Source organism: Tribolium castaneum, chromosome 6, assembly GCF_031307605.1.
Source record: "Tribolium castaneum strain GA2 chromosome 6, icTriCast1.1, whole genome shotgun sequence".
Classification (NCBI taxonomy): domain Eukaryota; kingdom Metazoa; phylum Arthropoda; class Insecta; order Coleoptera; family Tenebrionidae; genus Tribolium; species Tribolium castaneum.
The window spans coordinates 2,637,228-2,649,423 of record NC_087399.1 but is presented as its reverse complement, the minus strand read 5'-3'; the positions used below and the strand labels follow the sequence as shown (position 1 = coordinate 2,649,423).

The following is a 12,196-nucleotide window of genomic DNA, read 5'->3' as shown; positions in this document are numbered from 1 at the left end:
CGGCGAAACAATTATTTGGCAAATCACAAAAAACGGACGGGACAAAAAATCTTGAGTGTGAAAATAATAAAAAAAAACGTATTTGAATTATTCGAAAAAAACTCATTTGAAAGGTTAAGAATTTTATTTTTCGCAGGAATAATTATACACAAGACATTGCATAATAAATAATTCAAAAGAACGCCAAAAATTTTGGCGATCTATTTCACAAAACTGGAGAACGACTTGGTTTTATTAAACGACTCCCTGGTGCTTTTGTATTCGGAGGCGGTCGAGTCAGACCGGCCGAACCCGGGATATGTCTGTAAAAAACCCCAAGTATTACGAAACTATTTTTTCCCCAACTTACTGAATAAAATGTAAATCTCGAATCGGTGCTATCGCACGACTTCACCTCATCGAAATCCTCCAAATCGTCGATTTTCAATTTCGACGACGTGAATCTTAAACCACAATTAAAAATCCTGTTAATTAAACATTCACACCAAAAACCTGTCTGAAATATCAACCGAATCCATCAAATCCCTGTTTTCCTGAAGGACGGGCAGATTCGACGAGCTTGTCTCGCATTTTCGGAAAATCATTAACTTGCTTAATGAACTGTTAGATAAATGGAAAGTTTTCCGATTTTCGCGTTTTTGGATACTGAAAGTCGGTGTTAAGGCTTATCGTGTTTTTACAAACTTACCATAAATAAAACAGGAGGAAAATCACACCAACGCATAACACAGTGAGGGAGATTATTGGAACCAGCCCTGGAATCGATAATTATTGACGGTAAAGTTTTGTAATTAATTTTACAAGATGTTGTCCACAAAACGGTCACGACCATCGTTGTGTTGAGGTTGGATGTGCGGAAAAAATTATCGAGGAGGGAAAAAGCGACCACAAAAAGATTGTTTGGATGGGATTGGAAAATAAGATTGTGCTGTTTCGCGTTTGAATTGTTCTGATTAATTATTTTTTTCACATAACGGATGGGACAAAAAAATTTGTGTGTGAAAAATTTATTCAGTCAGTTTTAAAAGAAATTAAAATTTCTTGGCCTTGTTTAACGACGTAAGAAATAAGAACATTTATGTGTTTGCAATGACGGACGGGACAGGAAAAGTATCTAGCATATTCAAGGACACGGGTAAAAATTGTAGGTTTTTATTGGTAAAGCTGGACACGGAATAAAAAAATAATGGTAGTTTAATAATGCATAGTCAGAGGAGTACAAGTATTAACAACAGAATAATAATACAGAAGGCAGTGTACACTGTATAAAAACAATAAAATAAAGTACAAAAAGAAGACACAAATTAGATTAACCCTAAAGTTGGTAACATTCTCTCTCTTCTCGAATCACAATCAAATTTTTATAAATAACCTCCCCGAGGCTTTACCACCCCTTTTAGTCCCTCGTTCATCGAAAAAAATCCACAAATAACGTCCACTTTCGCTCACTTGGCCACAAACACCGACAAATCGGGCAGTTTAAACTCCCCGAACCCATTAAACCCCCTACTCGGGATCCTGGGCGGTCGTCCCAACTGCCGCGCCCTCAGATGCCTCGGGGGCGGCGTCAAATCGGTGTTCAGCCCCGGCTGCGGGCCCTCATTCCGCAACAAGAACCCGCATTGGGCCGAACACACATCATCCCTTAGCACCACCTCCTTTGGCCACTCCCTCAAAAGCTGCGAGCAATCGGTGACCCGCAACGACGCACATTGCCCGCCCTCCTGCGTGCAAATACAGCTCGTGCACGGCGTGGGGAACGCCGATTGGCCCACTTCTACCATCCTGTCGCCAATGACACACCCCGACCCCACCGACTCGCGCCACGCCCCGAAATCGAGCTTCGGGAGGGAGTCGCACGGCACTCGCGGATTGAGGAAATTGCTGGGGAGGTCAAAGGCGGCGCGCTGCATGTCGCCATGGACGTCTAGATTATCACAGATGATTTTCGCGAGGGTGACTTTACGGATTTCCGCGAGTTGTGCTTCGGAGAAACGAACAGTCGGGTCGTGGTTTTCGTACCAGAAGCGGTCGCATTTTCGCAGTTGGCGGAACTGGATTGCTATGATGCAGGCGAAGGTGGGGCCGACGAGGCCTCCTTGAAGCGGGCGTTCGCTTAAACCGCCGGGGAACAGGTCGATGTCGTCGACGGTCGGGTAAATTCGCTTGAAGCGAGCGATCACTTCGGGGGGGATTTCCCGGGCCAGGTCCTCAAAGTTTGAGGCGCGTTTGAGGTTGCATAGGGCGCGGTAGTTGTTGTAGGAGGGGATTCCGTGGTCGCGCGCGCGTTGGATGTTGAGGGCGATTAGGTCCACCCCCGAGAAGGGGATTTTTCGGTCTTCGAACAGGTGATTGGTCACTTCCCCGGTTATGAATTGGTCGAGTGTTTCCATTGGTGTGGAGACGAGGCCTCGGGCGATTTCGTCCACCATTCCGGTTTGGAGGAGCATATCGGGTTTGAAGAAACCGTCACGGAGGAGAATGGGCGGGTCGATGATCTGGTAGGAGGGGCTTAGACGGGGGATATGGGGGCGGAGTAACGAGTGACCAATGCGGAACGCCGCCGCTGCGAATTCGGTCAAAATGGCGGGGTTGCACGACGGGTTGTAATCCTTGTAGTAACCTTGGGGGAGGAGCTTCAAGCCGTACAAGTTAACGGCATTCCAGCTCAAAATGCGAGGTAACCATTCGTTGTAAGTTATATGTTGGTTGGCGGCTATGTTAATACGGCGCGCGTGTTCGAATAACTTCTGGTCGTCCCAATGAGGGTTCACTTGTTTTAACCCTTCCACCATCCGGTTGTGTTCCCGCATGAAAATGGTGTGAATTACGGTTAAACCGGGCTGTTCTGAGGCCCGCCCATCGCCTGCGATGAAACACAACCCACTGCCAGCCTTGCATTCTGGGTGGTGGTCACTTTGCGGGAGGAGGTCCTTGAGTTTGAGGGGGCGTTGCGTGCAGTTCATACGCCCACCGTAACCTTTCAATTCTTTCAAAACGCACGGGTTTTCCCCGTAGATTTGGGACGCGTCTAAGAAGGCTGTGTTTTGATTGACTTGTTCCCGTGGCCCTAGGTGGAGTTGTCCAGGGAGAGACCTCATAAACGGGAAACACATTCTTTGACCGGACGTTATGTTAATTTCCGGGTAGTAGTGATCAGAGGGCGGGATGGGGAAAGGGTTGCATTCCGGGTGGACGGTCCGAGGACTGTCACATGACCGGCAATCCGGGATAGACTCGTGGAAACCCTTATGGATGGGCGTCATGGTCAAGTCATGGTCCAGGAATTGGCCATATTGCATGATCATGAGGGTGTAACGGGAGTGGAGGTTGCTGATGTCGGGGTGGATGAGGGTGGAGACGATGCGGGGGGAGGGCAAAGGCACGCCGGTCGCGCCCAAGAGGCGGGGCTTAGATATTCCTAAAAAGGCGGGTTTAAAACATTGGGCGGGCGCCGAAGGCGTGGCTTACCGTCGTCGTAGGCGCTAGGGAGGAGCCTACTGAACGTAGTCAGACTTTTGCCCCAATTAGGGTTCCGCAAATTGTTACAATGACCAGTCATCGTCCTATAGGGCGTGTTCGGGTCGCAAGGACCGGTCTCCTCACAATGTGTGTCCAAGTCAATAGCGTTGGCCGGGATTAGAGACGAAATATCAACGTTTTGTAATCCATCCGATAGTTCGTCTCTAAAGACGGATGAAATAACGTTATTGTCGAAAATTTGGCGTTTGCGCCTCCGGTGCCTAAAACCCACCTTTAAAAACCACAAAATTTAGGCACTTAACCTACATTAAAGAATTGATGATTTCGTTTGAGGCGAATTCAAATAATAGAGACGTGTTTGCGAGTTTGAGGGCCTGTTTGTTGGCCTTGCTGAAGGAGGCGGCGGTCCCTGCAGGTGACTTGGGGTCGATTCCGCCAACGGTGGCCCACAGTTCGTATTCGGTTTTGCGACGCTCTAGGACCTCTTGCTCGGCTTTGACGAGGGCTTCCATGAGCAGGTCTTCGGAGAGGTCGGCCATGTGGTCCATCTCCAGCCAGGGGGTGAGCTGGGGGAGGGGGTGTTGGTCGCAGGACAAGCGGGCGTTCAAGTACGGATCCTCCTGGACGAAGGCTTTAGGTTGGATCTTGTCCAAATCGTCGGTGTTTGCGCACAATAACCCAGCAAGGGTGACCTTCTTGATTTCGGCAAGTTGTTCCGTTGTTAGCGAACTTGGAGGTAGGTCATTTTCGTACCAGAAGCGGTCGCTTTGCTTCAGAAGAATAAACTGCTCACGGAGGAGACATTCGAGGGTTCCGCCAACGATTGCCCCCGGAATTGGGCGTTCCAGCAAGGAACCGACCAAAAGGTCTACGTCTTCTGGTACTTGGTAGAGGTACTTCAAGGCTTTGAGCAGTTCGGGGCTGATTCCAGCCTTGGTAAAGTCGTCGAAGTTCTCAATTGTGAGGTTTTGGCACTTGGAGAGATAATGGGCGTAGGGGGGAATCCCATGGTCGCGACCCATATGGACGAAAAGGGCCGCCGTGTCCCAATCCGCACGTAGTGGTACCATCATGTGCATACTGGGGCTTTGGGCCGGGGTTCTGATCAAGACGTCCACCATTTCGGCGAAACTTTCAACTGTTTCGTTCATCTGAAAAAATATATAATAAAGACAAAAAATGTGTTTTTTTCCTCAATCCCTACTTATTTACCAAAGTGGTGGGGATCATTGACAGGAGGGCGGGGAGAGCGCTCATGGCCACCTCATTGTAGACACCAGCCCTGTGCGAGCTCGAGTATTTAGAGAACCGCCCATGACTTTGCAATTGGAGGTCGGACTGTACGATGGCTTCCTGCAACCAATAGAAAGTCAGTGGGCGGGTACAAAAGGCGGCCCGTCATTACATTGCCCAATACAATGGGGAGAAACTCGTTGTAGGTGATGTGCTGTAGCATGGCCGTCACGATTCGTTTACTCTCTAGGAACAAAGTTTCGTCAGTCCAGTGGCGATTCAACTGGGCTAAGTTAATGGCAACTCGATTGTGCTCCTTCAAAATGGCCGAATAGAGTGCGTTGGAGCGACACGAGGTGCACGCCGAGACATTGACGAGACCCGCGTCGTACGTTCGTAATTTTTCGACTTGTTGGTCGGTATTTCCGTAAATTGCCGACGCGTCCAAAAAGGACGAAGCCAAATTCATTTGATTTCGGTACTCTATAAAAAAATGACACGGACTTTATTTTTTTTTTGTGGAATCTTACCAAAATCGCAGTCGTCCATGTCAATGGCGGGTAGCGTCCGCATATATTCCCGACACTGTCCATGCCCCACCCTCCCATAGCACTCGCCATGCTTCCGCCCATCGCTGCAACAATCCTGGCTCTTTAAATTGCCAGTGCTTGCCAAATCATGTAGTAATAATTCGCTCCACGCCCCCAAAAGGGCGGTGACTGACTCATGGGGCGTGGCCGACACCGTTTGCAAGGTCACAGCGACGTCCAATGGGCTCGGCAGCGCGTGCGTCGTGACCGATTGGCGCGGCTGGCTCCGCCCATCGGCGTAGTCCGGTGGGAGGAGTCGCAAAAACGGCACACCCCGCGTGCCCCAATGGGCGTGTCGTACATTGTTACATTCGCCCGACGGCCGCCGGTATTTATTGGGCGGACACGGGACGGCATCGTGCGATTGGCAAGGACGGGGCGCGTTCAGCTCCGCCCCCAGGGCCGCCCTCACCGTTGGTTTGAGTTCGGAAGGGAGGGCGCGCGTGTAGGCGGTGATGTTGGTGGCGGAGAGGGCGGCGGGGAGGAGCGCCAGGAGGGCTAATCTGGAACAAAGGCAGCCTTGAGCGAAAAACTAGGAAAAAGTGTAGTCGTGTCATTGAAATATGTATTTATTTGGTATTTTAATGATATGTAAATTGCGTCCAATTACTTAAGTGTTTCAAGGCGATGATGTTGTGCGATTGGTAATCCTGTTACAATTTCTTTGTGACGCAGTTTTGCCAACGTGGCCTTCACCTTCCAGTCACATGTTGTGTCTGATAATTTTTTGTTATTTTGGAATTCAAATCGGGCGTGACGTCACAAGCACGCCTCGAATTCTTGAATAGGATGTCGCCATCGGACGATTAAGTGTGATCACGTACGGCTAATAGCCACATCCGTGTCGGGTAATTTTTTCGTGATTGTGTGTAATTTGTTGTTTTTCTTGGAATTTGGCAAAAAAAGGCGTCTGAAAGGCCGACGTAATGACGGTGAATCGCGACTTTCACTGCTTTTATATTAAACTTTGTAATTATTTGCTTTTTTCAATTAACGAAATAATGAAAACTTTCGCTCCGACATTTGAAGGAGGAAAGTTTTAATTTATTTTCGATCCTTGCATTTTCTGTATCAGGCGCCCAAATAAGGCGACGCAATGTTGATTTATGTCGCTAGGGCAAGGTAATAATTACATCAAGACTTTCAAGGAAGAAGGCGAGACGATTTTCGACGCATAGACCGGTCTTCTTTTAATTTATTTACATTTTGTGTTTATTTTCATTGCGACACTACTTTCACCCGAGATTATACTTTCATTCGGCATTCTTCGGTCATGACACGTGACTTTGACTTTGCCGTCTAATTTCTAATTAAAGCGCGTGATTGACGTATCATTAACATTTCGTAATGACCAATTAAGCGGCCAACGCCGGGGAACCCCTATACAACGTGGTGATAACTCCACCACGTGACGTAATCGCACAAATAGAAAGTTTTGTGTCGGAAGTCGCACTTTTCAGTTTTCCCGGAACTTGGAATCGAAACGGCCTTGGGACAGCAATGGGTCCCAAGTTGGTGCTTGCGGCGCGCCGCAATGTGGATCACTCGGTCACCGAATAACGGAACGATCCAAACAATCGAAAACAAACCTTGAACCTGGCCTCAGCAACCCCAAAAATTTTCAAAAATAAACCGGAAATCACTGATATGTTCTGTGGGAGTTTCAAGCAGCAACTTTCCCTATACCAAGTTTAGCCATTTTCGAGATATTTAAAGTTTTTTGAAAATTTTTGGATTTGCGGCTGTTACTTAAAAAATCGGCAACGCGGTCATTTTTATGGATTTCGAAATCGTATTTAGGTAATTAAGAGAGAAAGCCTATACTTGTTCTTCAGAGTGTTCAAAATTGGAAAAGAAGTTAATAAACTCGGAAATTTTAAGGTCAAGTTCGAGCAAAAATGACCTCAGATATTTTTGTACAGTTTACCAAAGAAACATTTCTGATTAAACAAACGACAAATTCTATTTCAAAAAGGTAAATTAATTGAATTATGATTAGAAAAACGTTGATTTCCCACATTTTCTCTCTCGTTTCCACGGCAATCTATGAGAAAAGAGCTATGGCTAATGCATTTCTCAATCCCAACAAAAAGTTATTGTAACTGGAAAACTATTAAACATAAGTATGGGAATGTTAACACAGAATTAAATTCAATAAAAATCGGGGCTTAACTTTTTTTATTTTCTCATTTACGGCTAAACTATTCCAAAAATTGGAACTATTTTGATCTATACTTATGTAAAATGATCCGGGAATCGATTGGCATCGAGAAAATTCCCAAATTCCCAATAGTTTTTAAGTTATGAATTTTTTAAAAGTTTACCAATTTTTTCATTTATCAGCAATTTGCTCGAAAACTATTAGTCGGAGAACAATAATCTTTTTTGAAAAAAATAGATAATTTAAAGAGCTTTCCAACGATAATACACTTCATGGGGTTATCTCTAATAGTTCCGGAGCTATTGCTCGAGAAATGTTCCGGGTCCCCAAAATCGACAAAAATTGCGACGAAAATTGAACAAATCAAACATCAAAAAATCGAACATATGGACTTTTTGTGGACTTTTAACAAACTTTGTGGTTTGTTAAAACATGTAGAAGTCCATAAAAATTTGCTGGGGTTTGTTTAAAAAAAAATTTTTTTTCACCTCTTTGAAGGTATTACTCAGGAAATTTGAGCAAAAAAATTGAAAATTTTAATTCTCGTGAAAAGTTGGTATAACATAGAAAATGTGCCGCTGAATCCATTAGAACAAACCGCATTGCTCTACGACTTTTTGTTTTTGAGTTATGAATTTGGTGTTTTATTTGAAAAAAATAAATTATAATGGTAAAAATTCTGCAAACTTAAACTTAAAAATTTGGGGTTTGCTATCTTTTTTTAGAAAGTTGGCCAAAACAAATTAAATTTTTTTCATTTTTTTTAATAAAAATAACAAAATATTTCGGGAATTCTGGGAATTTTTCTCGCTTGGCAACGCACTCCTTGACCTGTCATCGTGTGATTAAATCGCCGCCTACTCGTTTAGCCAACTGTCATAAAGAAGCACTCATTGTTGCGAAATCGCAGTTGGCTAACGCCACAGCAGCGTTGATTTCTTCAGACGGATTTGTGTCAGGATCACGTGATTTGTGTCAAAGGATGATCCGGGTGGTACTTTCCGTTGGCACACCTGACATTTGAGTGAATCAGTGTTGCCATTCATAAGCCAATTAAGACGTTTGTTCTAAAAGCTTTAGCTTTCTGATTAGCGCAATCAGGTGAAAGATAGAAACTTAAAAAGCAGTAGTGCCAACTGTAATTCATCGCGTGGTCGATTCACTTAAAAGCCCGCTCTACTTGTTGTAAACAAATTCACTTTTGTTAATTACCAGAACGCATAATGATAGCAATAGCCGGCCTTAAAAAAGCGTAAAAACTTTCATCCATTAATGATTTGTATCACGGCTAGTGATTCTGATCTTGTTGTGGTGGTAAAAGTGTCGCTAATGCGTTATGTAACAACCAACTGGAGGTCAATACTGCACTTTTATTGAAAAGTGTGACAAATCGATTTTCGGATGTTTGTTCCAGTTTAGGGAAATTTTTTCGCGCTGCGTTTCTCACATTGACCCAGATTACATAATAACCAGTTCAAATCAGGCGTAGGAGTACCAACCCATCACTTTTCCATTTTTTCTCTCTCGCTTAATTAATGCTTGTTACTCCACGTAACAAACGATCTTTTATGTAAACGCGGAGTAATCAGTGAGAATATCGCAACAATAATACTTTACTATGGGAGAGTGGATTTCGCGGTCACGTGACGGGACCAAAAATGCGCCAAGGTCACCATTTCTCTAAAAATCACTCTTACCGAAGGCGGCCTTGGACGTATCTGATAAGGAAATCGCAACAAATGCCAAAAGAACGAACAAAAGACGCGTTTACGTCACAATGGATGCGGATTCGATCGCAGATTGCGCAAATCTAGTGCGAATAGTGCCAGAGCTCACTCGATTTCTTTACATATTTATACATTCTTTTTTATAAAAACTTGACTACGGAGGACTACGACTTAGGAGACGAAACGCAGGATTTTTTGCACCCAAAAAAATAGTACACGAGAGAAAAAATGAGGGCGCTTTGTCTCGGTGCCAAATCGTTTTTAATTAATTTAAAGCCAACAATTTCACTAATTACTTGTAAAAAAATGCAGTCATGTTGAGATTTACACTCTGAACAGATTGAGAACTACTGACGACTGAAATTGGCAAAAGAAATATGGGAAAAAATATTTTTAATTTAAAATTTGCGCTTCGTCCCGTATTTTTCAAGACTGTGTGAATACGGTTAAAGATACAAGAAAAATTTTAGAACGAAAGTTGTAGAGAATTAAATTTGCTTTAAAAAAGTCCTCGAGACCATATCTCTATCTTCAACGGTTTAGGCCCTAAAGACGTTTAAAGACGCTCAAGCGACGGATTCGTTTCATTTTACCAGTGGTCAAGTAACAAAGTTAATTTATACCAAAACCGTAGAAGGTAGAAATATGGTGTCGGGGACTTTTTTATAGCAAATTCAATTCTCTATAACTTTGTTCTTTACACTTTTTTTATAGCTTCAACCGTATTCCCAGCGTTTTGGTAAATATGCCACAGTGCGCAATTGAATTATCAACTTGCGTTTCACCTTATATTTTTGCGAACGCTGCGAATATGGTTGAAGATATGAAAAAAGTGTAAAGAACGAAGTTGTAGAGAATTAAATTTTGTACAAAAAAGTCCGCGACACAATATTTCTATCTTCAATGGTTTAGGTATAAATTAACTTTCCAATACTTAACCACCGGCAAATGAAGCAAATCCGTCGTTTAGGTGTCTTTAAGTGACTTTGGGGCCTAAATGGTTGAAGATAGGGCTAAAGTCTTGGGGACTTTTTTGTAGGAAATTTAATTCCCTACAACTTTCTTCCCAACATTTTTCTTGTATCTATAACCGTTTTCGCAGCGTTTTGAAAAATATGAGGCAGAGTGCAAATTGGTTTAATAAAATTTTTTTTTTCAACAGATGTCTCTGTTGTTTCCGCTAACTAAAGTCCAAAAATATGATTTGAAGCATCAAAAACTTAACTGTGAAGATCCAAATTTTGTGAAAAAAGACCCAAAAATTTTTTTATTGAAATTTTTAATTAATTTTGATTTTTTTTATCACCATTGAGTAAGCCTGTACATAGTTTCCCGATTCCGTGGTAACACGAATTTCCATGGTTACTTACATCTTGTCATGGTAACGCGGCTTTAGCGCGAATTTTGAATGAAGCAGTTTTTTGTGTTCTCTCTCTAGCACGTGAGTGAATTACGCCCACGATTATGCAAATTGCAACTTTCTCAATCTGTACCCCGGGGGTGGAATTTAATTACACCACATTTCTTTGTTGGCAACACGATTAGTCTCTTAAAAGTTGAAAAATTCGCTCTGGCCTGGATTTGTGTGAGAAAAAAGCGAATTTTGTAATAATCCTTGTGACATTTCTTTGCGTATTGATTTTTATCGGTGAAATCTTCCTTTTGTAAGTGGGTTAGTTGGATTGTGTCGATGGGAACGAGACGATAACCTTCCGAAGCGATTATTTTTCAATTTGGGACCAGTTTCGTTGAATTTTTTACTTATCGTAATGATGTCATTTAAATCATTTAAAAACGTAATTGCGATTCTTGAGAACAAGAATCAAGAAGATCCAAGGCCGTGTGGCGAAACCGAAATTCAACAACTTTCTGCCGAAATTTCGGTGGAAGGATGAAGCAACAAGGAAACGGAAGGTTTCACTCTATGTTTGGTCATTTGTCCGTTTACGCGCAATGACTCATTGAGACATTGGAGCCGGCAAAAATTTTCCCCGGAAAAGCGCCACACTTCCTTACCCAAACGTCACCTCCATGTCGCAGAAAAAAAAACACAGAAAGGGAAGTTCAAAACCAAGATAAGTGCACACACATAATCGCACACGCTCGGAAGACAACAACCAACAAACAGATCTCGTCTGTTTCACAACGCGAACTCTTGTGCTCTCTGGAAATCCACGAGGAGCTTATTACCGGAGAAAGTTGAATCGCTGCCGGGGACCTCCGCCAATCAGCACCACTCAAAATGTTTACGCTCGCTCGAAATACTCCCACTTGCGACACAAAGGAAGGCAAATGCACGACTTTGACACGAAATTAAAAATTTCAATATTTTTCGTGAAAAATTTATTTTATGGCCGTTTGTAAAAACTTTAGTGCCAGTAAAACCACCATGACACGATTTTTGCGCTCCTTCATTTATTCTTTATTATCATCTTTTCTATTCTTTATTATTTTATTATTATTATTATCACTATTACATCGAGCAGTAGCAGTTGACCTAATAAAAAATAAAAGAAAAAACTATACTAAAACAAATTGGTTCAATCGTGACTCGTGAGTTAAAGGAAAAGAGGACTAACTTAGTTTTTATGTATAATTTGTTTACAAAATCAGCATATTTTGAAATCATTTTTTAACACACAATAGTATATTATTATAAGAGTTTTATAAGACGTGCTATTGTGGCACGAAGGGTTTTGGAGCACGACGAAGGAGTGCTCCACTAGAATGAGTACCACAGTTAAATCTTATAAAACGAGTGTAATATACTATTTTTTCTATTTTCAATTTTTTTAACACCTACCCTCACAAAATTTTTGAAATATTCTACTAGAAAATTAAAATAATTTTTAGTTTGAAAACACTTTCTGATTTCTTAAGATTAATAAATCATTCGCGAGGCTTTTAATTATTATTGTTCAAAAATTTTCTTTACTTTACCTCTCCATATTAATTTTATCTTGTAAATTACTTAAAAACTTTCTCAATTTTCTTTTTGTAAA

At 42.5% G+C, this 12,196-nt stretch overlaps 2 protein-coding genes across 2 annotated transcripts; both read right to left on the bottom strand.

Annotated features, from left to right (window-relative positions):
- Positions 1-105: 105 nt before the first annotated feature.
- On the bottom strand, positions 106-949 carry LOC103314081 (uncharacterized). Its single transcript, XM_008198966.3, has 5 exons — positions 802-949; positions 689-755; positions 493-645; positions 350-443; positions 106-302 (listed from the first exon to the last, which is right to left on the bottom strand). Exons 1-5 carry the CDS (start codon positions 830-832, stop codon positions 201-203), a joined length of 447 nt encoding a protein of 148 aa, XP_008197188.2. The 5' UTR covers positions 833-949; the 3' UTR covers positions 106-200.
- A 227-nt stretch (positions 950-1,176) lies between these two features.
- On the bottom strand, positions 1,177-11,380 carry LOC656619 (uncharacterized protein). Its single transcript, XM_008198965.3, has 7 exons — positions 11,211-11,380; positions 5,247-5,809; positions 4,889-5,199; positions 4,696-4,836; positions 3,790-4,634; positions 3,472-3,743; positions 1,177-3,421 (listed from the first exon to the last, which is right to left on the bottom strand). The coding sequence occupies exons 1-7, from the start codon at positions 11,225-11,227 to the stop codon at positions 1,446-1,448; spliced, it is 4,125 nt and encodes a 1,374-aa protein (XP_008197187.2). The 5' UTR covers positions 11,228-11,380; the 3' UTR covers positions 1,177-1,445.
- Positions 11,381-12,196: the final 816 nt, after the last annotated feature.